The 25668-nt window shown below is 55.6% G+C and overlaps 1 protein-coding gene across 7 annotated transcripts; it reads right to left on the bottom strand.

Moving 5' to 3' along the window:
* Positions 1-879: 879 nt before the first annotated feature.
* Positions 880-25638, bottom strand: GMEB2 (glucocorticoid modulatory element binding protein 2). 7 transcript variants are annotated; one of them, XM_082360667.1, is made up of 12 exons: positions 25362-25496; positions 24380-24440; positions 23337-23546; positions 16513-16677; positions 16045-16142; positions 15363-15490; positions 9642-9745; positions 6936-7093; positions 5033-5104; positions 4500-4637; positions 4061-4183; positions 880-3545 (listed from the first exon to the last, which is right to left on the bottom strand). In XM_082360667.1, exons 4-12 carry the CDS (start codon positions 16641-16643, stop codon positions 2887-2889), a joined length of 1611 nt encoding a protein of 536 aa, XP_082216793.1. In that variant the 5' UTR covers positions 16644-16677; positions 23337-23546; positions 24380-24440; positions 25362-25496; the 3' UTR covers positions 880-2886. The 7 variants fall into 7 exon arrangements, with proteins under 7 accessions (XP_082216793.1, XP_082216796.1, XP_082216794.1 ...); XM_082360670.1 differs by lacking the exon at positions 25362-25496 and adding an exon at positions 24899-25151; XM_082360668.1 differs by lacking the exon at positions 23337-23546.
* Between the last annotated feature and the right edge of the window lie 30 nt (positions 25639-25668).

Below are 25668 nucleotides of genomic sequence, written 5' to 3'. Positions count from 1 at the left end.
GCCTTGGCCACGGCCACGGTTGAGGAGGACCCTGCGGCGTGGCCAGCGGCTTTCCTCCTGAGGAGTGGGGATGGGGGATGGTGGTCACGTGACCCCTAGAAAGGGCTGTGTGGAAATGCAAGAGACCGAAGACACAGAGGGACCCACAGCCTCTTCAAGGACCAGCCTAGGCGGTCAACTCGGTCAGCCACTGCAGCTTCCGATCAGGACCGACCAGAGAAAGCCAACGTGTCCCCCAAACCGGTGGGGAAGGATGCCCCCTGCCACCCCTCCAGCAAACAACACCGGCTTCCCTCCCCCCACAGCCTCCCCGGCGTCAGCACCGCCCCGAGGCGAGCCCTCTGCCCATTCTCTGTCGGGGCTTGAGGGTGATGACCCTGGGGCAGAGAACGGGTGCTGGGGACGACGGGCGGGAAGACCCCAGCCCTGGGCGCCGGCAGGAGCCTCCGACCCGGACGTCCAGGGAGCCCCGTTCCCACACCGGCCGCGCACCCGCTCCTGACGAGCGGCTCGACCTCTACCACGTGGACAGGTCATCAGGCCGTGGCCCATCAGTGCGGCAGCCCACGCTTGATTCCAGGACCCAGAGGCCTCACCGCTGCCCGTGATCAGCTAAGCCCCACCACCCTCACGAGTGAGAGAACGCAGAGCACAGCCCACTGGCCGTGGTCTGCTGGTCACGGTGACTCCAGGCAAGTCCACTGCACACGGGCGAGACCGAAGGCGGCCAGCCGCTCGACCTCAGGGCAGCAGAAGGGCCGTGGGCCCCGGACCACCCTCTCCAGAGCAGGCTGGGGAGCGGGCAGGCACCGCCCCCAGGGGGCGCGCTCCACGTCACCCACCCACTCACAGCCTTTCATCACCACACACACACACAAGTTATGAAAAACGTTTTTATTTTAAATCAAAGTACCAAGCAGATACTTGCAAAACAACATACAAAGTAGAACTCAGACGCCTCCCTTCCCCAGGCTGCCTCCGAGCCCCACAGATGCGGTCCTGCCTTCCCAGACGCCCGGCCGGGACAGCCTCCACGCGCCCGGCGGGTGGAAGGGGGAAGCGGCGGGTGGCCACAGCGAGATGGCCCAACCCCACAGCGGGCTGAGGTTTCCTGGAGGACAGTGGGCCCCTCCCCACACCCCGGGCTCAGGGCCCGCCAGGCGCCGGTGTCTGCAGGAGCAGCTGTCGGTGGCTTCCGTCCGTGTGGCTCTGAAACCAACTTTCCTCCCGGTGCCACGTGGCCCGCGGGCGGGGCGGCTTCCGAGAGGCGGCAGGTCTGACCGGAGAGGCTCCAAGCACAAGACACCCAGTTTCATGAGCGACACGTGCTGATGCGGTCTGAGCCGGACTCGGGACGGGCCGGGGCGCCTGGTCCACGGGCTCACACCGCACGCGCATCAGAGACGCGCCTGGAAGAGGAGCGTGTAGCGAACAAGGAAGTGACATCGCGCTGAGACCAGCAGGCCCGAGACGGCGGCCAACCAGACACGCCAGAAACAAAACAGCCTCGGTGCTTGATGCGGGGCAAGGGCGCTGAGGCGGGGTCCGGGCCACCGGACAGACGGAAGGACGGATGGATGGATGGACGGAGCCCAGTTCCCTTCAAAGTGCGAGGCGGGCAGTGGTTTCTCTCTGGGTCTCCACAGGTGACAGACAAGAGGCCCAGGGTGCCCGTGGGGACCCTCTGCTGCAGTGGCTCAAGGCCTGCAGGAAGGCTCCTCCCTGGTCTTCCTCCTGAGTCCACAACCAGAAGGGCAGAGGGCCGGCTGGCCCACGGACATCCTTCCCGCGAGCATTTGGGTGCCCCCACCTCACCCAGCACTGGCCCCGAACACCCTGGGGCACCAGTGTCGGCCGGTGGGGTGCAGCCCGCCTCCAGGAGGGGGCCCCACCAGCACGCTGAACACAGGGGATCACGAGCCCTGATCTGAGGCACGTCCCAACTGGGAGTGAACCCTCCAGAGCCCCTGCTTGTTCTTTCCACGCACCCTCCTCAGGCCAAAGCCGCAGGGGACGCCCACCATCTCGCTCCCCTGGGGGCCTTCCCGACAGTCCCTGTGTACAAAATACTCTGGAACCCAGAACAGATCGGGAAGCTAGGCACTCAGCGTTGTTTAGGTTGAAAACACTATAAACCTGACTCTTCCTAGAAGCCTACTAAGGAGTTCACTTAAAAATACCCCCAGAGCATGTGCAATGGCCCCTGAGCCCCTGAGCACCTGCCAGGCACGAGTGGGGGCAGGGTGCCCCCCCCCCCCGCCCCGGCCTGTGCTGCTCAGGCCCCTCGGCCCCTCTGGCCAGGCAGGTGCCCCGGGATCTTCAGCCCGACCCCTGGGTGCCCTGCAGCCCCACCTGAGCCACCTGCAGACCTGCAGCACCACTGATGCCTGTTCCAGAGCTGGGAGAACAGGGTGCTGGCCACACTAAACCTACAGAAAACTGTGGGAAGAAACCAAATCCATAGGATCCATGGGTTTCCACACTTGGGGACAGTTCCCAAGACATGTGTTAGTAACGGCCTACCCCAGCCGGCGGGCCGAGGCCCTGCTCCCTGCCCTGCTTCTGCTGCCAGCTGCACCTGGGCCCCCTCGGCCTCCCCAACCTGGCTCCTGACCAAGGCCCCACATGTAAACAGTATTAATAAGCAACAGATGGAAATATATATTTCCCGAGAAGACAGGGGAGGAGGCTCAGAAGCCAGGGACCCGAGTCTCAGGCTGCTGCTGCGCCCTCTCCGCTCCGCTCCGTCTGTTTTGGCGTTTCCTCTCTTTGGTTCAGCAGCCCCGCGGGGCCCGCCGGGTGCCAGCGCTGTGCTCCCGGCCAGCCACGGCCTGAGGAGAGGCGGCCAGCCCTGTGCCCACGAGGGGCCTCGCCCCCCGCCGACGGCTACTTGTGCTCGTGGCCCTCCGCCATGGCGGCCACCTCGATGGTGGCCGTGTGCTCCTCGGGTCCCGGGGCGGCCACGGCGCTCTCAACGGCCCCCGTGGGCACCGTCACGATGGTGCTGCCCCCGGGCGACACCTGGGCCACGTTCTGCAGGGTGGGGCCCAGGCCGGGCAGGGCCAGCAGCTGCAGCGGGCTCACCACCTTGACCACAGTGCTGCCGTCCTGCATGGCGGCTGTGCTCAGGACCGTGAGGCTGGACGCGTCCGGGTGGATCTCCACCGTGCTGGGGAAGGTGGTGCCCGAGGAGGCCAGCACCGTGTAGCCCCCAAGCAGCGGTGAAGCGGGGGAGCTTGCCGGAGCAGCCTGGGGCATGGCCTTGCCCAGCATGGGGGAGGGCAGGGTGGACACCACTTTGCCCAGCGGCACGCCGGTAAGCTGGGAGACAGGTACGCCGGGGGTCAGGGCGATCTGGGTGGACTGGGCGAGCACCTGCGAGGCGATGGCGGCCGGCCCGGACGTGGCCCTGGCGAGCCGGGGCCGCTTCACGGGGGGTGGCAGGGAGACCGGCGTCAGCGTCATGAGCACGTTGCTGAGGTGCTGCGACTTGTGCTTGAGCTCCTTGGCCCGACGGCGGTGCTCGTCACACTGCTGCTCCAGCGCTGTGGGGACGGGGACAGGGCGTGACCGCGGGGCACAGCGGCACCCACGACCTGCCCGGAGCAGGGCCTGCGCTGACTTGGGGCCTGACCCTCGTGTCCTCACGGCGACGCTCTGTCCTGTCCCCCCACGGCCCTTGCAGTGACACTCTCTGTGGGGCCTGCTCTGATGGGGACCCACCACTCCGAGGAAGAAAAAGAGTCATCCTGAGCAGCTGCCTTGCGCTGCCCGACGTGGGGACAGGCCTTCCCTGTTCTCTGTACTGTGTTCCAATCATCCTAGCGCTCGCAGGAAAGTTGCCTTGGTGACGTATTAAGATAAGGAGGGCACAGCGCGTAAGCAGCCTGTCTCACGCGTGGCCACAGGCACCTCCCCAGGAAGGCGCCACCTCACAGGTGAACCGTGGGGCTGAGGGTGAATTTACGGGAAGTCTGGCTGGGGTCACGGCAGTGTCACTGACCCCGTGCCTCCGCAGCTCCCGCGCAGCTGTGGGGGTCACAGCGCAAGGCCAGCGTACCTGCCAGGTCGCGGGCGTACTGCTCCCGAGAGCGGTCCATCTGGCACTTGTGGCTGGCCAGCACCTTCTTCACGAGGTCCAGCATGCCGAAGTTCTGCACGATGTTGTTGAGGAGGACGGCGTCTACAAGGGCAGGGCGAGCACACGGTGAGAACGGGCCGGCCCACAGCAGGGTCTGGGGCACTCCACGCCACCCGGTGAGATGAGGGACTGGGCCCAGCAGGTTCCTGGTTCCCGGGCTCAACTTCGTCCCCGTGGCAAGGAGGGACCTGGTGGGAGCAGGCTAACTGCCCACCCCCGCCAATGCTGCTGGGCTCAGCTCGGAACCGGAAGGGGCAGGCTGCACCCACGGGCGTCCTGAAGCCGCCCACCACCGCCACCACCACGAGCAGGAAGAGGCCTCCGGGCCCACAGACCAGGGTAGGGAAAGACCGCTCACCTCGGAGCTGCAGGGGAGGGTCCTGGACCCGCTGCTGCAGACCCTTCATGGTCTCCACCAGCTCCTGGTGGAACTCCTGTATGACCTCGTCCAGCAGGCCTGCGTCCTTCAGCCCTCTCCAGAAGGCAAACGTGTCATCTGTGAGGGAAGGAGAGGCTCAGAGATGGGGAGTCCTGCACAGACAGCCCCACCGCTGGTTCCACCCACACGGAGGAGCAAAGAACTGCCAGGAGGACACGGCTCTGAGGGTCAGCAGTGTCCCCCACAACCATATGCGTAAGTCCAGTGGGTCGGCCCTGCACTTCCTGCAAGAGGACGCCCAGCGGTCCGCAAAGGCGAAGCCAGCCGCAGATCGCAGCCCCGCCCAAACGCACCCCCTCGGTGAAAAGCCGAGGGAAGGCCCCGCCCCCACCCTGAGAAGCCCAGGAAGGCCCCGCCTCCCCACCTTGACAAGCCATGGGAAGGCCCCGCCCCCCCACTTTGACAAGCCCAAGGCCCCGCCCCCGCCGTGAGAAGCCCAGGAAGGGCCGCACCTCCGACGGCTGTGGTCCAGTCCCCAGGGTCCTCACAAGTCTCGATGGTGATGGTGGCAGGAGCCCCGTTCACTGCAACCAAGAGGAGCCCAGTGAGCCTCGCCTGCGGCAGGCCAGCATCCCACCCACCACCCACCCCAGCTCTGACTCACCGCCCCCACCCGCATTTTCACACAATTGACTGAGGTGCACGAGCACAACAGAGCACACACGTGCCTTGCGTTCTAAATTCACTGTTAAACATGTACAAAGAAGGAGCTGGAACATGCCTCCTCGAACCTGTCCACGTGTCCTCAACATTCTGCTGTCCTTGTCGCGGTCACGAGCTTCTACAGCCTGCTGGCCAGGGGCCACAGGCCAGCCTTCCTGCCTGGCCTGCTCTTGGGGTCTCTGTCTCACTGACACCAAGCGTCCATCTCAGCAGCTACCATGTTTCCATTTTTGTAAATCAGAAGCAGGACTTTGAGAGATGCAAGCCACCCAAGCTGGTTCACCTCTGACTCTAGTGTCTGCAGAATCCTGGACCCAGTTTGGATTTGGCCATTTGGGGCTTAGAAACAAGCCTGGAAACCTAACCTCTGGGTAAGCTTTCCGACCTCATGCCGGCCTCTTCCACATCTGACAAAGACGTCGTGCTGGGGATGTTAGATGCCTGAAATAGCTCTTTCTTAGTCTGGGCTGATACAGAGCTTTTAACTCCACGAGAGGCAACTCAGGTGTTCTGAGGACTCTGGCTGAAGAGACCACCACGGAGGTGAGTTTAAGCAAAGCGACAGACCATCCAAGCCACCCAGGGACAACAGACTTCTAAGAGCTAAATCCCAAACCCCACGTGGCCTTTACCGGACACGGCGCTCTGACTGGAGCGTCAGCGCCCGGAGCCTTCCTGGAGATCTGTCACTGCGGCCGCCTTTTACAAGGCAGAACAGAGAGTCTGGACCCAGTGACCCGGAGGAGGCCCTGTTCCCACGGAAGCCACCGGCCCACCAGGAGTGCTGTCTCCCTGTGTCTCCTGGGGGCGGGGGCCTTGCCGTGACCCAGCCCCTCCCACGCCGTGTAGTGCAGTCCCAGGGCCAGCCCTGACTGCCGGCAGCCTGCGCGTTCCTAGAGCTCCTGGGAGGGACTCCCAACTGGGCCGGCTGCCAGCCTGTGCAGGTAGGGTGCAGGGACTCATTTGGGGTGAACCCCAGGACCTCACTTTGCCCCCAAGCCTCCCTCTCCATCCTCCCAAGTACAGGGCAAGGCCCCTCGACCAACCACCGTCTGGTCAGCCATGAGGACAGTCCCTGGCCCCACGGCAGCAGGCCCAGACTGACCTGTGGAGCAACCACTTAGGGACAATGCAATTCCCGTCACAGGGAAGGTAGCGCCACCAAGTTACCAATGGGCACCATGAACAGGGAACTTGGGACCAGATTTCATGCTAACTTGTTTTAAAAAGAATCTCTGTATTCAAAAATCTGGAAAGAATTCCAGGAAATGTTTAGTCCTTTTACCAGTTAGAGCAACAGATGCCAACACAGAACATCATAAACACACCAACAAATCTCAAGTTGCAGGGAAGTGCACGAGCCGGAACCAAGTGCCACGGGGAGCGGCCCCAGGGCAAGGACAGATGGCAGACCAGGCGTGTGGGGCGCTCCCTGATCTGGTCAAAGCTGGGGGGGGCGTGGGCACTGGACGTTTGCTCTGTTATTGTTCATACGAATCATTGTATTTTATAATAAAAATGGCTTAAAAAGAGGAAGTACTTCAGTCTTCCCTGTGGATGGAAGAGCAATTCAGCTAGACTTCCTCGGTGAGGGAGGAGTCGGTGGCTGCTGACCCCTGGGGCCTGGAAGGGACAGCTGAGCGGACAGGGGGCCCCGCTTGTGGCCGGCAGCAGAGGTGGCCCAGCACGTACCGTCGGCCGTGGCGGGCGTGAGCGGGATGTACTCGGCAGGCGTGGGGCTGCCCAGGGACGCGCGGGCCCCCGAGAGGTCGATCTTGGTGCTGCGGCAGGTGTTGGAGCAGACCCTGTCATGCTGGTAGAAGTCCAGCTCCCCGGAGTCCATGATCTTCCTGCACAGAGGAGGGCGGGGTGTCAGCCGCAGAAGGCCTGCCCCGGGGTGGGCCCAGAGTGGTGTGTCTGCGGAGGCGGGCTCCACCGGGGCTTCTGGGCCGGCCTCTCCAACACCCCAGCATAGCTCTCTCAGCTGGCGTGGGGACGCCTGCGTGTGGCTCTGTCCACAGGAAGGGCGACCACGGTGGCTGGTGCCCCCAGGGAGGTGGCTGGTGCCCCCAGGGAGGTGGCTGTCCAGAGGTGCCGGCCAGCTCTGAGGGGCTGGGCCTCTCCGAGACGCTCTGCTTCCCGCCAGCCCCGCAGGGGGACTCAGGGCCAAAAGAGGTGCTGACGGCGGCACACCCGCCTGGTGCATGGCCCAAAAAGCGAGACCCTCCAGAAGCACCAACAGCACCAGCGCCTCCGGATTCTCGCTGTGTCACCTCCCAGCCTCAGTTTTACCAGGAAGGCACCACATGTACCCTGCCTGCTGGGACACCCCCCAGGCCCTCCTCTCTGGCCTCTCCCAGAGGTCCTGGACTTCAGTTCGCTGCATCTCGACTGGCCTGCCTCAACCCGCGAAAGGATCGGACGGCTCTGGGGCTGCCGCCCACCTCGGCCTTGGGGCAGCGTGAACGCGCTGGCTCCGGGGAGTGCAGCAGATGGCACCTCCCGGCAGTGCTCTTCCAATGAAACGGTCATAGCCGCACCACCAAGATACTCACGCCCGGCGGCAGGGGGGGCTGAGAGAGGAAAGAGCTGGGTTGATGGGAGGGTGCAAAGCTGCTCCGGGGGAAGGAAGGGGCTCCCCAGGGAGAGTGGCAGGGCTCCCACGGGCTGCAGGCACCCAGGGCAGCAGACATGCCCAAGGACAGCAAGAAGCCGCTTCTCCCGGGAATAAACACAGGAAGGAGAGGGGCCCCTTCAGCAGCAAAGCAACCAGATCCCGCCACTCTGGACACCATGAAAAACCATGGCTGTCTCTGGACAGACATGCAGCAGGGGCCACTTCAGAGGGGCAAGCCATTACCACCAAAGCAGGAAATGTTAAAACGTGGAAATTAGGCATTAACGTTCCTGGGGGTATAAACGCAAAAGCCTAGTCTGTCCTCAGCCTTCTTGGAAGGGGTATCACCCTTCCCGTTTCACAGGTGGAAGGGAGGAGCTCAGAGCCACCCGTGACAGGCCACAGCCACCAGGGCGGCTGGTGGAACGGGCACCGCAGAGGGCCCTACGGGAGAGTCTGAGCAGGACACTCCAGACCCTCGACATTCTAGGACCTGATGTCAGTGTGAAGTAGCGAAGAGCCGGCCTGAAGCTTCCCACCAATTCCTACTTAATTTCAAAGGGAAGACGAAGTGTACAGGGAGAAAGGTGAGTGGACGCCTCACCAAGACCCCGCCACCGACAAGGGCAGCGATGGGGCACAGGCCAGCAGGACTGACTCTAAAAACAGGAAAGTCGGGGCTCTAGGCCAAGACCCCCTGAAAGCGTCAACGCCACAACTGTCACAGGTCACAGGAGCAGTCCAGCTTGGAGGAGACCAACGCTGCCAGTGAACACAAGCAGTCCGGACAGGACCCCTGCCGGCAGACTGGCCTCCAGAAAGGACAACGTCTGCACAGCTGGACAGACTAACGCACAGCAGCTTAAAGAAGCGCAGGCTCTCAACAGGGACCCGAGTCTGGGGTGATGGCGGGAGGCACACGGGGGTAGGTGCTGCCTCAGGAAGAAGAAGGCTGGCCTGGCCGCTGTCCTGACGCGCAGACAGCTTCACAGCCGGTGTCCTCCTGGTGACACAGTCACAGGTGCCTCGGTAAGGGACTGGTGGTGATCAAACCAAGACAGAAAGGGCTTCCCTGGGGGTGCAGTGGTTGGGAATCCGCCTGCCAATGCAGGGGACACGGGTTCGAGCCCTGGTCCAGGAAGATCCCACATGCCGCAGAGCAACTAAGCCCGTGCACCACAACTACTGAGCCTGCGCTCTAGAGCCTACGAGCCACAACTATTGAGCCCGCAAGCCGCAACTACTGAGCCCACGCTCCACAACTACTGAAGCCCGCACCACTCCTAGAGCCCGTGCTCCGCAACAAGAGAAGCCACCGCAATGAGAAGCCTGCGCACCGCAACGAAGAGTAGCCCCCGCTCGCCGCAACTAGAGAAAGCCCGCATGCAGCAACAAAGACCCAACGCAGCCAAAAACAATAAATAAAATAAATAAATTAATTTTTAAAAAAACAAAACAAAAACAAGACAGAAACCCCTGCAAGTCTGACAGGGTCACGTGCTGGCAGGGGTGTGGGCGGCCCAGCCCCGGGGACGCTGTCCACAATCCTCATGCAGAAAATGCCCCTCATCTTCAAAACGCAAAACCCAAAGAGAAAGCAGTGGCCACAGTGCCCCCCGACACAGGGTCGCCGGCCCACCCCCGCCCAGTCCCTCCCGCCGGTCCCCGGCCCCATCCTGTCTCTGGCCCCGCCCCATCCTGTCTCCGGCCCCGCCCCATCCGGCCTCCGGCCCCGCGCCCCGCCCCATCCGGCCTCCGGCCCCGCCCCGCGCCCCGCCCACCTGAGCATGATGCCGTTCATGCGGATGGCTCGCTTCCAGTCCTTCAGCGTGGACTTGCCGGCCAGGTGCACAAACTCCTTGGGGCTGATGACATGCTCATCGTACTGCGGGGGGAGAGCAGAGCAAAATCAGGACAGAGCCTCCCCACCGCCCTTCCCTCCCGCCTGACACCTCCGCCCCCCAGAGCTGGCCTGGGAAAGGGGGTGGACGGCAGGGCAGATGTGGTGGAGCCGCGGGCCGGCTCTCAAGCTGACACTCAGGACTCAGGAAGGAACCGCCACGTGAGAGCCGGACCCTCGGGCACAGGGCCTGGAGCGGGGAGCTGGCCTCCTCCTGCCCCAGCGGGTAGTCAGACACTGGCCCCCAGCGGGGAGGGAGCTAAGTGCTCGGCGCTTCCCCCCAACCACACACCCAATGCCTGGGACCCCAGGACCCCACACCACTCAGAAAGGCACAGCGCTCTCTCCCTCCCTCCAGACAGCAACTGGCAAACCTCCTTACGCGTAACTTATTCCACAAATAACGTACACATATATCACAGCAAGTAACAGGAGACACAGTGCACAGGGTCAGCTGTGAATGTCCCTTCAGCCGGCCTGGCCCACCCCTAACGGCACCCTTCACGGCCCAGGAGCACATGTCCACTTCAATGTCAGGGAACTGACCCCCTCCTCACAGGTCTGCTAGTTTCCCCCAACAGTGGCCTGAGAAGGTAAAGTATCCTATTCAGTCTTATTAAACAAGCAATTACTGGAACCAAAGAACCAACATAAAACTGCATTTACTTAGAAAACAAAGGACTTCCCTGGTGGCGCAGAGGTTAAGAATCCGCCTGCCAGTGCAGGGGACGCGGGTTCGAGCCCTGGTCCGGGAAGATCCCAAGTGCCGTGGAGCAACTAAGTCAGTGCACAGCAACTACTGAGCCTGCGCTCTAGAGCCTGTGAGCCACAACTACCGAGCCCACGTGCCACAACTGCTGAGCCCACGTGCCACAACTACTGAGCCCACGTGCCACAACTACTGAAGCCCATGCCTCTAGGGGCCCGTGCTCAGCAACAAGAAAAGCCACCACAATGAGAAGCCTGTGCACCTCAATGAAGAGTAGCTCCCGCTCTCTGCAACTACAGAAAGCCCGCACACAGCTTTATTGAAAAAAAAGAAAAAAAAGAAAAAACAAGCAGGCTGGGGATGGATAAGTCTCTGGTCTCAGCAGAGGCAGAAACGAAAGCTCCAACTGTGGCCTGGATGCACAGCTGGGCCCCGGCCAGGGTGCGGGCCGTCCCAGGCGTCCCCTTCCCAGGGTGTCCCCTTCCCGGGCGGCTGCCTCTCGGGCGCCCTGCAGTCTGTGCCAGCTTGGGCCCAGGTTACCATGCCACTGGAGCAAAAGCACCTCAACTCAGCTGCACGTGTCTCGTAGTGCTCCACAGACACTCATATTCCACAAATTGGAGGTTCGGGACAACCCTGTTTTGACCAAGGCTATCGGCGCCGCTTTTCAACAGCAGTTGCTCACTTCAGGTCTGTGTGACACTTTCTGGTAATTCTCGCAATATTTCAAACTTTTTCGTTATTACTATAGTTGTTACAGTGATGTGTGAGCAGTGATCTTTGATGTTACTACTGCCACTCCAAAAGCTCAGATGATGGCTAGCATTTTTTAGCAATAAAGTACTTTCAAGTTAAGGTACGTACATAGTTTTTAAACACACTGCTATGACACCATTAACAGAGTACAGTCTAGTGTAAACGTTATTTTTATATGTGTGAGGAAAACAGTGTGTGTGACTCTTCTTATTGCGACATGGGCTTTACTGAGGCGGTCTGGAACTGAACCTGCAGCGTCTCCGAGGTCTGCCTGTATCTCCAGCGCACTTGGTCGCGGCAAACACCACCAGCCTGGGAAGCCCCTCTTGATGGGAGCAGCTGTCCTAATTGCCTGAGCCCTGCACTGTTTCTCTCTGAGTCAGGAAGCCACTTCATCCCCTCAGTCAGCTGGTCGGGAGCCAGGCCTGAGCCCGGGCAGACAGGCAGAGTCAGAGTCGGAGGACCTCGCTGGCCGCTGGCCGAGCCCAGGAAGTCCACACTGGGCCCGGCCTCTGCCCCCACCACGTGACACCTTCTCTGGCCATCACCTCTGGCCCTGCCCGCACCCGGACACTGCAGCACCACCTGCCGGCCTGTCTCTCCCTTGCATCTTGCGTGCCCCCCCATCCCGCCTCCCTCTGGGGGACCAGGCTCTCCTCTGCTGGTTGGGCAGGTGTGCCCACTGTCAGGGTGGGCCAGCTGACCCCACTCACAGCCCTCCAACCGTCCCACCACAGAGCATGCGGAGCCTCCTGGGATGCGCACTAGCGCTGCAGAGCCCATCACCGTAGACTCACCCACCTCCTCCGCTCTCCACGCCTCCGGCCACCTAAAAGCTCCTCTCTGGAACCACTTTCCCTCTGCCTGAAATCATTTCTTAGAATACCTTTAGTTATGACTTGCTGGTGGCAAACACAGTTTTGCCTGAAAATGTCTTTGTTTCCCCTAATTTCTGAAGACGACGTCACCGTGTGCAGCTTTCCTCTCCTGGCACAAGACCTGCCCTGCGCCGGTCGCCCGGCTCCTGGGGAGCCTTTAGAGCTCAGCTGCCAGGGGGGGTCTTGCTCCACTGCTCTCGTTATTCCATCTCTTTTGCTTCTAACTTTTAATTTTGCTGTGATTTCAACCTTACAAAATAACTGCAGGTACAGTACACAGAGCCCCAGCGGCCCCTTCCCCAGCCTCACTCTCCACACAGGGCCCATCTCTAAACACTCGCGGGGTAGCCGCCCTGAGTCCTTCACACCTATTTCCTGAGAACAAGGTTCCTACATAACCACACACAGCTCTCAAGATCAGGAAACTACCATTAATGTATTATTATCTGATCCACAGGCAGTATTCCAATTTCACAAACTGTCCCAATAACGGCCTTTGTGGCAACTTTTCTCTGATGCAGGACACGGCCTGACTTCGCGCTGCACTGACCACTGCGTCTTGCCTCCTTGCCCCAGAGCAGCTCCTCAGCCCGATGGTGTCTTCCTGACCTCAACATCTGTGAAGCATGCAGGTCAGTGTTTTTGTAGACAAAAATTGTGTCCCTCAGTTTTTGTCTGACGTTTTCCCGAGTAGAGTCGGGTTGTGGGTTTTTGTCGGAAATGCCACAGAATCCCTGCCCATTCGATCAGGAGGCCGGGATGAAGGCTGGTCCCGATACTGATGGCCAAATGTCATCACATTTAGGGAGTGATCTGCAGGCTTCCCGCTGCCGTTCCTGCTTTGCCTCTGTAAGCGGTACCTCAATGATGGGGGTACCTGGAGACCCAACTGTCCCTCATCCAGCTTCCCCTGACTAGTTTCAGCACCCCCTTGTGGCACTCTGGCTCCAGCACCCCTTCTACATTTGTTAGTTGGTGTAAGAGTTTAACCTCTCCCTTGTGTCAATGTAAATAAATAACATGAAATACACTGCAATAAATATGGGCCCATAGATTCTTGTTTTTACTTGAATCATAATCCATGACTATCATTCATTATTCTGATGCTAAAGTGTCCCAGGAGCCAGTGGAAGGTCCTTTGTGCTGGCACCTATGTAGATTTTGAAATGTGGTTGGTTTCCTCTTATTCATTCAGTTTAGGATCTGTTAAGTCTCTTGAACTGTGGGCTGCTATCTTTCCTTGGTTATGGAAGTTCTCAGATGCTCTCTCCTCTCAGAATTCAGATAGATGCATTAGACTTTCTTGTGCTTCCATTTTCCCTCATGACATTTTGGGGGATGATTGTCTGGATAACTTCTTCACTTCTATCTTCCATTTCACTAATTATCTCTTCAACTGTGTCTAATCTGCTGTAAAATCCATCCACTTAAGTGTTCAATTTTAATTGTTTTTCACTTCTAGTTTGTTTTTTTAAAAAAAATATTTATTTATTTATTTACTTGATTGCACCGGGTCTTAGTTGTGGGAGGTGGGCTCCTTAGTTGCAGCTCACGGGCTCCTTAGTTGTGGCATGTGAACTCTTAGTTGCAGCATGCATGTGGGATCTAGTTCCCTGACCAGGGATCAAACCAGGGCCCCCTGCATTGGGAGTCTTACCCACTGTGCCACCAGGGAAGTCCCTGTAGCTTCTTGCTGTTGTTGTTTTTAATTAATTAATTAATTATTTTTTTTTTTTTGGCTGTGTTGGGTCTTCATTGTTGTGCATGGGCTTTCTCTAGTTGTGGCGAGCAGGGGTCACTCTTCGTTGCGGTGCATGGGCTTCTCATTGTGGTGGCTTCTCTTGTTGCGGAGCATGGGCTCTAGGCACACGGGCTTCAGTAGTTGTGACACGCAGGCTCAGTAGTTGTGGCTCACGGGCTCTAAAGCACAGGCTCAGTAGTTGTAGCACATGGGCTTAGTTGCTCCACGGCATGTGGGATCTTCCCGGACCAGGGCTTGAACCCATGTCCCCTGCATTGGCAGGCAGATTCTTAACCACTGCGCCACCAGGGAAGCCCTCTTTTATTTCTTGAAGTAAATTAAACATAATTATTTTATATTCTGTGTCTCAAAATTCCAACCTGCAGCATTTGTGGGTCTGATTCTGCTGTCTGTGGTTTCTGTGTGCACTCATTCAGGGGCTTTATTTCCTGTGTGGTCAGTGTTTTGTTTTGTTTTGTTTTACTGTGAGCTGCTCCTTTTCTTGGAACTTTGTCTGCCAAAATTACTTGAAACCTGAGATAAAGATGAGTTCTACCAAAAAGGATTGTTCATTTGCTTTTGTCAGATTCCTGGGGGAGCTGCCAGCCAGGAACAACCCACGACTAAACTCTTAGCTAAAGGTGTTCACACTATACAGGCCACATGTGAATCCTCAAGAGGGTTCTCTCTTCCACCCGGTGCTAAGACATGAGACAGGAGTTTTCCATGTCCTGGGGGATAGAGGGGACGGGGAGTATGTGATTAGCATACTCTCTAACCCCCAACACTGAGGGTAGAGACCTCTGGAAGTAGCAGCATCACAGGGACAATCTCTGCCCGCAACAACACACCCAAGTTGGGAGCCCTGGGCTTCACCTTCTCATCACCAGCCCCATGAGGCTGAGAAAACCAGTGTCAGGGAAAGGCTCTCAGACAAAAGCCAGGGTTGGTGCTTGGCCTCCCTCTATAATCCACCTTTATTCAGGCCCTGGGCATGACTATTTCCTCCTCTTTTGCCAGCTTAAGGAGGCATCTAGAAGATGCGTTACGGAAATATCTTACGTGGCATTTTTGGCTGTTTTCAGCACAAGGTGAGTCTGGGTACCTAAACTACCGTGCTGCAGAAAGAGCAGACCTCTCCCCTCCATCTTACTCGTGGCTGCTAAGGAGTCTTTGCAAAGCATCCCTCTCGTTCAACCTGCCCAGCAGGGTCACTGCCAATCCCAACGTCAGCAGAGCTGCCTTCCCAGCCTCTCTCCACAGCTTTGCTCCAGGAACAGAGAATCTCTGTCCTGAGGCTCTCCGTGTGCCCCAGCAACAACCCTGTCTGTCCCTGAAGGCTCCTTCCTTCTCCTCTGCTCTCCCAAGCACGGGATTTCTGCCTTCTGAACTGCCCCCCACAGGTCACACCCCCTGCCGTAGGGGTCTTCTTTTGTTTGCTTCACAGCTGCGGTACTGGGGGCCCCTCCCTGCAGCCCGGCACGCAGGCCTGTGCTCTGGTTGCATCAGAACCCTCACCTGAACACACTTCACATTGATGCCGGGGCACACAAACTTCCTCCAGATCAGGTTGGCTCTGCTGTCCCCGCAGGTGATGGGGTACACGATCTCGGCCTCCAGGCTCTCCTCCTCTTCAGCCATCTTCACTTCTCACCAGGTGTGTCGACAGGGAAAGGGGCAACATAGAAAATCAGTTATAACTTCTCCAAAGCACTTCCTGCAAAAGCACAACATTAACTACCAACCTAGAAACCAGAAACTGAAATCCAGGAGGGACTGAGGCAGGACCAAGGTGGGCGGGGACATTTCTCATCAGCCCGAAGTAAAGGGCCACTGAAGGAAACAAACTTTACCCGGCACAATTCCAGAGAAAACCTATTCCTAACATTCGGAAGGGCTCTGAGGCCTTCAGTGTTAGGCAACAGGAAAAGACCAAAGGTGATAAATCATCTTCACTGCCACTCACTGACAGCTACACTAAGTAGAACCGCAAAACCAAGCTCTCCCCGCCAGCCACAGGCCAAGGCCACACCTGGAGACCCTGGAGCCAGGGCCTCTGTGGCGCCACCTCTGAAGAAGAGCCCACAGGAGAGCCTCGGCAACCTCTGACTGGCCCCCTACTGATGGGAGGACCGTCCCCTCGGAAAAGCCACCTCCAGAGCTGCCTGTGGGCGCTGCCGCGAGAAGGCAGGCTCCCTACCTAACACGGCCTCCTTGAGCTGCGAGGACGCTGTGAACGCGGCTGCAGCAGCTGCCGCGGCGTTTTCCGTCTCCATGTTACCCTCCGTCAGGTCACTCCTGGGAACAGAGGAGAGGAGAGAGGAGACATTAACACCCCCAACGACAGCCAGCCTCGCGCTCTGCTGCCATCCCTGCCCGACTTTCCAGTCCAGCCCGAGGTCACGGCGCGGCGGGCTCAGGGCCATGCGCTGTCCGTCACCGCGCTGCTGACCCCACAGGCGTTGCTCCTCGGCTTCCCTTGGAAAACCCAGTTCCTAATTGGCCCTACTGTGCTCTTGTCAGAGGAGAAGTTACCGTGCGCTTAGGGACACGAAGCTGTGACCTTGGTGGCGGGAGAAGAGTCAGGGAAGCGTTACTCGCTCCTGGCCGGGTGGCGGCTCTGCGTCCCCTGGCGCCCCCTGCCCCCAGGCCGGGTGCCCATCCTCACCCGTGCGGGGTCAGGTTGGTGGTGACCAGCACGGTCTTCACCTCCTCCACGCCACTGCCATCCGCCGCCGTGTCGGGCGTCGTCACCACCACCACCTCCTCCATGTGGACGCTCACATCGGGGGTGGCCATGGCTCAGCGGACAGGAGGCGCCAGGGCACCGGGCCTGCAGGGCAACAGGGGGGCACAGGGTCTGCACGGGGACCTCGCTACCTTCTGACAGAAGCCATGCAAGAGAAGGGCTCTTCCAGGGCCTGGGGCTCTGGCAGGGATGGAGTGAGCACTGAGAGAGGAAGCCCTGGAAGAACCTCGGAGCCATGACAGGCCTGAAAGCCCAGTGGTCACCTGCGGGGGACGGGGAAGGAACCAGAATGTGGGCAGACGCCTCTGGAGGTGGGTCCCACGCCCTGAACTCAGGGCTGTGCACAGAAAGCCCGCGGAGGGACTTCCCTGGCGGTCCAGTGGTTAAGACGCTGCGCTTCTACTGCAGAAGGCATGGGTTCGATTCCTGGTCGGGGGAACTAAGATCCCGCATGCTGCAGCACGACCCAAAAATAAACAAAAGAAAGCCCTCGGAGATGAATCCTGTCTTTGGTCTGGAGACCCTCCCAGGCATTATTTTGTCTTTGCTGGCTCTGCCCTCCAGCAAGGCCCAGGCCCTCTAAACTCCATGACGGTCACGGCCAGGCAGGCATCGAAAACTCCGGGGACCCAGAGGCACCCCACTGCTCTCCTGCTCTCCATCCTCTGGCGCTTGGCTCAGGGCAGACCAGGTACTGATGCATCGCAGCACGGAGGACACGTAAGAGACCTGGCTTTTAGCCAAAGCACAAGGAAGGGGGTTCTGGGGGTCAGAGAGTATGCAGGAGACTGCGGAGAGGAGGGAGGCGGAAAGGGCTTGCCCCCAGCTGTGTGCAAAGGCCTGGGTCACTCCTCACCTGTCCGTGTTTGGACCTGATCCTAAATGGCAAACCAAAGCTTTCGAGGACCGACCTCCAGGGTCGACCCCCACCCAGGTCTCAGAGTGGCCTTGGGTGGCACCTATGGGACAGATCCAGAGAACACTGCACAGGCTGGAAGGCTGAACTGATTCAGGACCACGCCTGCCCACAGAGGGGGCTCAGAACCCGCAACCCAGGTCCATTTCCTGCTACAACAAAACGCTCCATCCTCCACGGGGTTTAAACAAGAGCCAGAATCTCACAACACAATATTCAAAGTATCCAGAATATGATCCAGAATTATCTCACACACAAAGAACCAGGAAAGTCTGACCAATTCTCAAGGGAAAAATTACCCAAGAGAAGCCCAGTCCAAGGCGACCACTGGAATCCACAGTGACCTCAGAGCTGCGGGCGCTCCTGCTTCACAAGTGGAGCACTTCACAAGTGGAGTCCTTGAAAGGGCTGCCGCAGGAAGTGAAGTCACAGCCAAGCGGAAATTTGAAAATTAAAGAATATAATAACAAATAAAAAAATCCACCAGGTGGGCTCAATATCAGAATGGAGACGAGAGTGGAAAGAGATACAGCAATGAAAATAAAGATAGGTCAGTACAAACGATCTAATCTGAACAACAGAAAGAAGATGGAAAAACAAAATGAACCGAGCTTCAGGGAATGCAGAACAATATAAAAAGCTGGCCATCTGTATCACCAGAGTCCCAGAAGGAAAGAAGAAAAAAGTGTGATGCTAAGAAAACTCTGAAAAAATAATAGCTGAACACTTCCCAAATGTAGTGAAAAATACAAACTTACATATTCAAGAAGCTCAACAAACCTCAAACAGGATAAACTCAAAGAAATCTACGCCCAGAACATAATCAAACTGCCGAAAACTAACTAACGACAATGTAAGAACATTCCAAAAGCAGCAGATAAAAAGGTATGTATTTCCACATGAGAACAACAATTTGAAGGCCTGTGGGACTCTCTCCTCAGAACCACAGAGCCCGAGGCAGGGACATTCTTAACATGCTGAAAGAAAAGAGCCTCAGCCCAGGATTCTACAACAGTGAGAAGATCCTTTAGAAATGAAGGCACAATAAAGACATTTTCAGATAAAGGAAAATTAAGAGAACTGGCCACAATCAGACCTAATGCAGTACTTCAGACAGAAGGAAATTACAGCAGAGGGAAGCCTGGAACTTCAGGAATGAAGGAAGGCAACCAAAATGGTAAATATCTGGATAAACACAATAAATGACTGTTCCCTTCAGTTCTTTAGGCATGTCTGACAGCTGAAAGCAAACATTCAACACTGCTGGTGGGACTCAATGTGCGCAAACATAGACCACCTACAGCTTCAAAGGGGACGGTGCCAGGGCCTACATGGTGGTCCCGCTTCTATATCCCTCTGAAGGGGGAGAACACTGTTCTAAGCAGACAGAAAAATCAAGTCTTTCAAAATGAGAATGCGTGAGCAAGCTGGGTATTCCATGTAATGACCTCTGGAAGGTCATCCAGAGACAAAAGAAGTGAGGTACAAAGCCACAAAAAGACACGGCGGGGACTTCCCTGGTGGCACAGTGGTTAAGAATCCGCCTGCCAATGCAGGGGACACGGGTTCGGCCCTGGTCTGGGAAGATCCCACATGCCGCGGAGCAACTAAGCCCGCGAGCCACAACTACGGAGCCTGCGCTCTAGAGCCCATGAGCCACAACTACTGAGCCCACGTGCCACAACTACTGAAGCCCGCATGCCTAGAGCCCGTGCTCCGCAACAAGAGAAGCCACCGCAATGAGAAGCCCGTGCACCACAACGAAGAGTAGCCCCTGCTCCCCATAACTAGAGAAAAGCCCACGCGTAGCAACAAAGACCCAACGCAGCCATAAATAAATAAATTTATTTATTACAAAAAAAAAGACATGGCAGACCCTTAAATGCACACTGTGAAGTGACAGAAGCCAGCCTGAAGAGACCAGTGGTTGCCAGAGGGTTGGGGGGTGGGCAGGAGGATGAATAGGCGAAGCACAGAGGATGTTTAGGGCAGTGAAACTACTCTGTGTGATACCGTCATGGTGGGTCTGCACCATCACGCATTTGTCAAAACCCACGGGATGTACAACACCAAGAGGGCACCCCAAGGTAAACTATGGACTTCGGATGGTTCTGATGTGTCAATGCAGGTTCATCCTTCGTAAAAAAAGTACCCTTCTGTTGAGTGATTTCATTAATGGGGGAAGCCATGCACGTGTGGGGGCAGGGAGTACATGGGAAGTCTCTAGAACTCTTTCTCAATTTTGTTGGAAACCTAAAAGTGCTCTGAAAACTTAAGTCTTAATTAAAAAATATAAAAATAAAACATACATTGTACAACACCAAAAGTGAACCCCAATGTAAACTATAGACTCTGGTTGATGACGGGTCAACTGGGGTTTGTGACTGTAACAAACATACTACTCTGGTGAGCATGTTAGTGCTGAGGGAGGCTGGGAAGGGGGGTACATGGGAACTCTGGGGGCTCCTGCTCAACTGTGCTGTGAACATAAACCTGCCCCAAAATGAAGTATGTACATTGCAATACAACGAATAGAGAATATAGTGGAAAATGCAAAGACAAGCTACAGGTGGAAGAAAATGCTTGCAAATCGCATGTCTGGCAAAGAACTTGCATGCAGAACATACAAAGAACTCAGCAACAGCAACACAATTTAAAAGCAGGCAGAAGTGGAGCCTTCCCTGCTGGTCCAGTGGTTAAGAATCCGCCTTCCAATTCAGGGGACGCGGGTTTGAGCCCTGGTCAGGGAACTTAGGATCCCACATGCCGCAGAGCAACTAAGCCTGCACAACGCAACAAAGACCCGATGCAGCCAAATAAACAAATAAATTTTTTTTTTAAATAAATAAATAAAAGTAGGCGGAAGGTTTGAACAGACACTTCACCAAAACAGAAGTCCAAATAAGCACACAGAGGGACTTCCTTGGTGGTCCAGTGGTTAAGACTCTGCACTCCCAGTGCAGGGGGCCTGGGTTTGATCCCTGGTCAGGGAACTAGATCCCGCATGCCGCAACTAAAGGAGCCCACATGCCACAACTAAGACCCAGTGCAGCCAAATAAATAAATAAATAAATATTAAAAGAAAAAACAGTAAACACATAGAAAGATGCTTGACATCAGTAACCCACAGGAAAATGCAAACTAAAACCATAACAATACGACCACACCTATTAGAACAACTTAAAAAGCACCAACACAAAGCTGACGATACAAAGACGGTGAGGATGTGGAGAAGTGGAATGCTCACACCCAGCTGCTTGGTGCAGCCACTCTGAAAAGCGTCTGGACGTTTCTCAAAGGTTACATGTACTCTTATCACATGACCCAGCAACCCCACTCCTAAGTATCTGCCCCACAGAAACGAAGACTGGGGTTTCTTTAAAAACCCGTACACACAATTTTATGACAGCTTTATTTATAACTGTCAGAAACTGGAAACAACTCAAATGACCTTCAGTAGATGAAAAGAGAAACAAACCATACAAAAGAATACTACTCAGCAATAAAAATAAATAAATAAGCTACTGGATACGTGCAACAACCTGGATGATCTCCAGAGAATCATGCTGAGTGGGTTACACACGCAGACCCTGGAGGTATCAGCCACCACAATAGAGTCAATGTCACAATAAAGTGAGGCACGTGACATTTTTCGTTTCTCAGTGCATATAAAAGTTATATTTACACTATATTATAGTCTATTATGTGTACAATAGCATTTTGCCTAAAAATGACATACATATCTTAATGAAAAAATAATTTATTGCTAAAAAATACTAACCACCATCTGAGCCCTCAGTCTTAGTAGTAACATCAAAGATCACGGATCACAAATCACTGTAACAAACATATTAATAACGCAAGAGTTTCGAAAATCCCGAGAACTACCAAAATGTGACACAGAGACCCAAAGTGAACAAATGCTGTTGGAAAAATGGCGCTGATAGACTTGCACGATTCAAGGTTGTCACGAGCCTTCAATTTGTAAAAAATACAGTATCTGCGAAGCACAAAAAGTGAAGCCCAATAAAACAAGGTGGGCCTGTAGACTGTATGAGTCCACTTACGTGACATTTTGGGAAAGACGAAGCTCTAGTGACAGAGAACAAATCACTGGTGCCAGGGGCTGGGGGAGGGGGATGCGGCATGAAAGGACAGCACAAGGGGGATTCTGGGGGTGACGGGGTTGCTCTGTATTCCAGTCACGGGGGCAGCTACACGATGAATCTATACAGGTGTTAAACGCATAGAACTGTACACCAAACAACCATAAAAGTTTACCATTTGCGAATCTTTTAAAAAAATTAAATGGGCCAAAAAAAATGCTACTGTATCCTGGCATATATGGCGAACTGATTTTTGACAAGGGTTCCAAGACCATTCAATGGGGAATGGGGGCGGTCTCATCCGTATGTGGAGCTGGGACAACTGGACATCTGCAGACCACAGACAAAAATTTACATAAAACGGATCAAAGACCCAAACATAAGAGCAAATACTGTAAAACGCTTAGAAGAAAACACAGGGGAAAATCTTCCTGACACTGGATTTGGCAAAGATTTCTTTTTCTTTTTCTTTCTTTTGTTTTTTTTTTTGGCCTCACAGGCACAGCTTGTGGGATTTTAGTTTCCTGCCCAGGGATGGAACCCAGGCCCTCGGCAGGGAGAGCGCAGAGTCCTAACCACTGGGCCATCAGGGAGTTCCCTGGCAATGATTTCTTGAATATGACACCAAAAGCACAGGCAACAAAAGAAAAAACAGGTAAATTAGACTCCGTTAAAATTAAAAACTATTGTGCATCAAAGGACACTCTCAGGAGACTGAAAAGGCAACCTACACACTGGAAGAAAGTGCCTGCAAAGCATGTGTCTGCCAAGGGATTCACATCCAGGATACAGCTCAACAAGAACAAAACAACTTAAACCATGGGCAAAGGACTCAGAGTAGACATTTCTCCAAAGGAAATATGCAAATAACCTGTAAGCCATTGAAAAGGTGTCCAGCATCCCTAATCACTAGGGAAATGCACACAACCACCACAAGGAGACACCACTTCACACCCATCAGGATGGTCATTGTAAACAAACAAACAGAAAGTACATGCGGTCAGGATGTGGAGAAACTGGAACCACCCTGCACCATTAGCAGACAAGCAAAACGGTGAGGCCACTCTGGAAAGCAGTCTGGCAGTTCCTCAAAAAGCTACACGTAGGGGGGCTTCCCTGGCGGTCCAGCAGTTAAGACTCCGCGGTTCCACTGCAGGGGGCACGGGTTCAATCCCTGGTTGGGGAAGTAAGATCCCGCAAGCCGCACATCGGCCAAAAAAAAAGACCACTTTAAAATCGCCCTTAAAGTAACGTTGCTCCGTGGTGCTTGGCTCTCACCGAGGTACCGCTGCTTTCACCGGGTGGACTCCAAGGGGGCCAGAAAGCCACGCTCGAGCTCAAAGCTGCAGAAAGGCAGGGACCCACCCTATGGGCGGCTGTGCTCACCCCCACATCTCAAAACCGCTAAGCAGTGGGAACACACAAACCGAATTCCTGCCTCTCCAACATCAAGTTTTCAAAATTCTTCTTTCCCAATTAACCTTGAGGTAAAGAAGATAGGAGGAAGTATTTCTAAAGTAGCATTCTTGGGCATAAATATACAAAAACAGGACAAAAATGTGAGTGTGCAGTCAGTACACTGGATTCAGATCTGACTTTCCATGTCTTCCAAATAAACACAAATATTTTCCTTTGATAAAAATACCACTAGAAACATAGCAGAGGTCACAAAGCAGTGGCCCACAGACACAACTTTTTTTTTTTAATATTTATTTATTTACCTTGGCTGCGCAGGGTCTTAGTTGCAGCATGCCGGATCTTCATTGCGGCATGCGGGATCTTTAGTTGCGGCATGCAAACTCTTAGTTGCAGCATTCATGCAGGATCTAGTTCCCTGACCAGGGATCGAACCCAGGCCCCCTGCATTGGGAGCGCAGAGTCTTACCCACTGGACCACCAGAGAAGTCCCAGCACAATTTCTTTGATTCTCACTGTGTTTCAAAATTTTTAATTAGTTGCCAGCTTTTTCAAATTTTACAGGGTTCACATTCTAAAAATCCAGATTTCTGGCTTCTCTTGAAAAATGTCACAAGAATTCATCCCTGGAGGTGGTCCCTCTTGTCCTGCATTTCCTTGTGAATCTGGGCTTCCTGGCCCTGCCCTCCTGGGGGGCGAGGGGGGCGCAATGCACTAGCTGCCCAGTCTCTACCACACCCTGCATCACACCCAGCCAGGACGCACTGGGCTCTTAAGTGTATGATGTATATGTACAAATCCCCGCCCCCCCGTCCAGTATGTCTTCCCAAAGTTTTATACTTCCTACAAAGAAATAATTTTTGAACAGTCTGCTTAATTTATCTTGTTACATTTGGAATTTATTTAATCCATTTGGTTTTACCCTAAACGGACTGACCCACACTGTTGTACACTGTTGGTGGGAATGTAAACTGGTGCAGCCACTATGAAAACAGTACCCAGGCTCCTCAAAAGACTAAAAATAGAACTACCATATGTTCAGCAACCCCACTTCTGGGTGTATATCCGAAGGAAAACAAATCAGGATACCCAAGAGACACCTGCACCCCATGTTCACTGCAGCGTTATTTACAATAGCCAAGATGTGGAAGCAACCTAAATGTCCACGGTCAGATGAATGAATAAAAATTTGGTATACACATACAATGAAATATAACTTAGCCTTAAAAAAAAAAAAAAAAAAAAAAAGGAAATTCTGCCATTTGTGACAACGTGGATGAATGTAGAGAACATCATTCTAAGGGAAATAAGCCGGACACAGGACAAAATACTACATGCTACCACTTACATGAGGGATCTATAATAATCAAACGCAGAGAAGCAGACAGTGGAATGGTGGTTGCCAGGAGCTGGTGGAGGAGGAATGGGACACATCAAAAAGTACAAAGCTTCAGTTATGCGAAATGACTAAGTCCTAGAGGTCTAAGGTACAGCATAGAGCCTATGGTTAACAATATCGTACTGTATACTTAAAATTTTGCTAGTTAAGCGTTCTTATCACAAACTAATGAGAGCGGCGGGAATAAACTTCTGGAGGTGATTGACAGGTTAATGGCATAGACTGTAGTTTTATGGGTGCATACTTAACTCATCAAGTTATATACTTCAGTTATGCACAGATTTTTGTAAGTTAAAAAAGACTCATGTAACTGAAACTGTATTTGCAGTGTTAGCAAAGAAAGAAAACGTTGATTCACTGGAAGAGTCGCTCGACTACATGAATTATAAAGTTAACCAAATATGTAACAGGCAATGGACCCATATTGATTGGTTCCTACAACGGGGTTCAAGCAGATACGGGTCTCACCAAAGGGTTGCACGCACGCGGCCCCCACGGAAAAGGGGGGGCCATCCACCAGGCCCCCACGAGAGGGGGTGTATCCACAAGGCCCCCAAGGGAGAGGGGCATCCGCGCGGCGCCCACGGGAAAGGGGAGATTAGCCACGCGGCCCCCAGGGGAGGCGAGAATTCACGCGGTCCCACGGGAAGGGGGGGGTACCCACGCGGCCCTCTCCACGCAGCCCCGCCCAGGGCCCTCCCCGGCGCCCGCCGCCCGCGGCCCGCCGCCTTCCGGCAACATGGAGGCCGCGCCGCCGCCGACGCGCCTGACGCGGGCCCTTGACGCCCGTGACGCCCGCCGCGCGCCGCCGCCCCTCCCCCGCTCCCCTCCCCCCGCCGTAACGTCCTGACGCTCCGCAGGGACCCCTGACTGGACGGCGGCGCGCGGCGGAGCGAGAGGCCTCGCCGCGGGGGGGGCGGCGGGCGCTTACCTGGGCCGCGGCCGGGCCTGCGCGGGCGCCAGCGGGCGGGCGGCGACGGCGGCGGCGGCTGCGGCGGCGGCGGCCGCGGGCTCCGCTCCTTGTTGGGGATTCGGCGGCGGCGGCGGCGGCGGCGGCCCGGGCGCGCGCTTCCTAGTGACGCAGGCGGCGGGGCCGCGCACGCACGGGCAAGGGCGAGCCCTGATATTTATTTGGCGCTCGGCCGGGAAGCGGGAGGTGCCGAGAAATAAGGCCCGGCTGGGCCCGACGCGCATGCGCGCGGGCGGGGGCGGGTCCGGAGGTGGGTGCTTCGGCCCCT

The sequence above is a fragment of the Balaenoptera borealis genome (genome assembly GCF_965194805.1).
Source record: "Balaenoptera borealis genome assembly, chromosome: 16".
NCBI classification, from domain to species: Eukaryota; Metazoa; Chordata; class Mammalia; order Artiodactyla; family Balaenopteridae; genus Balaenoptera; species Balaenoptera borealis.
This window is presented reverse-complemented; position numbering and strand designations above follow the sequence as displayed.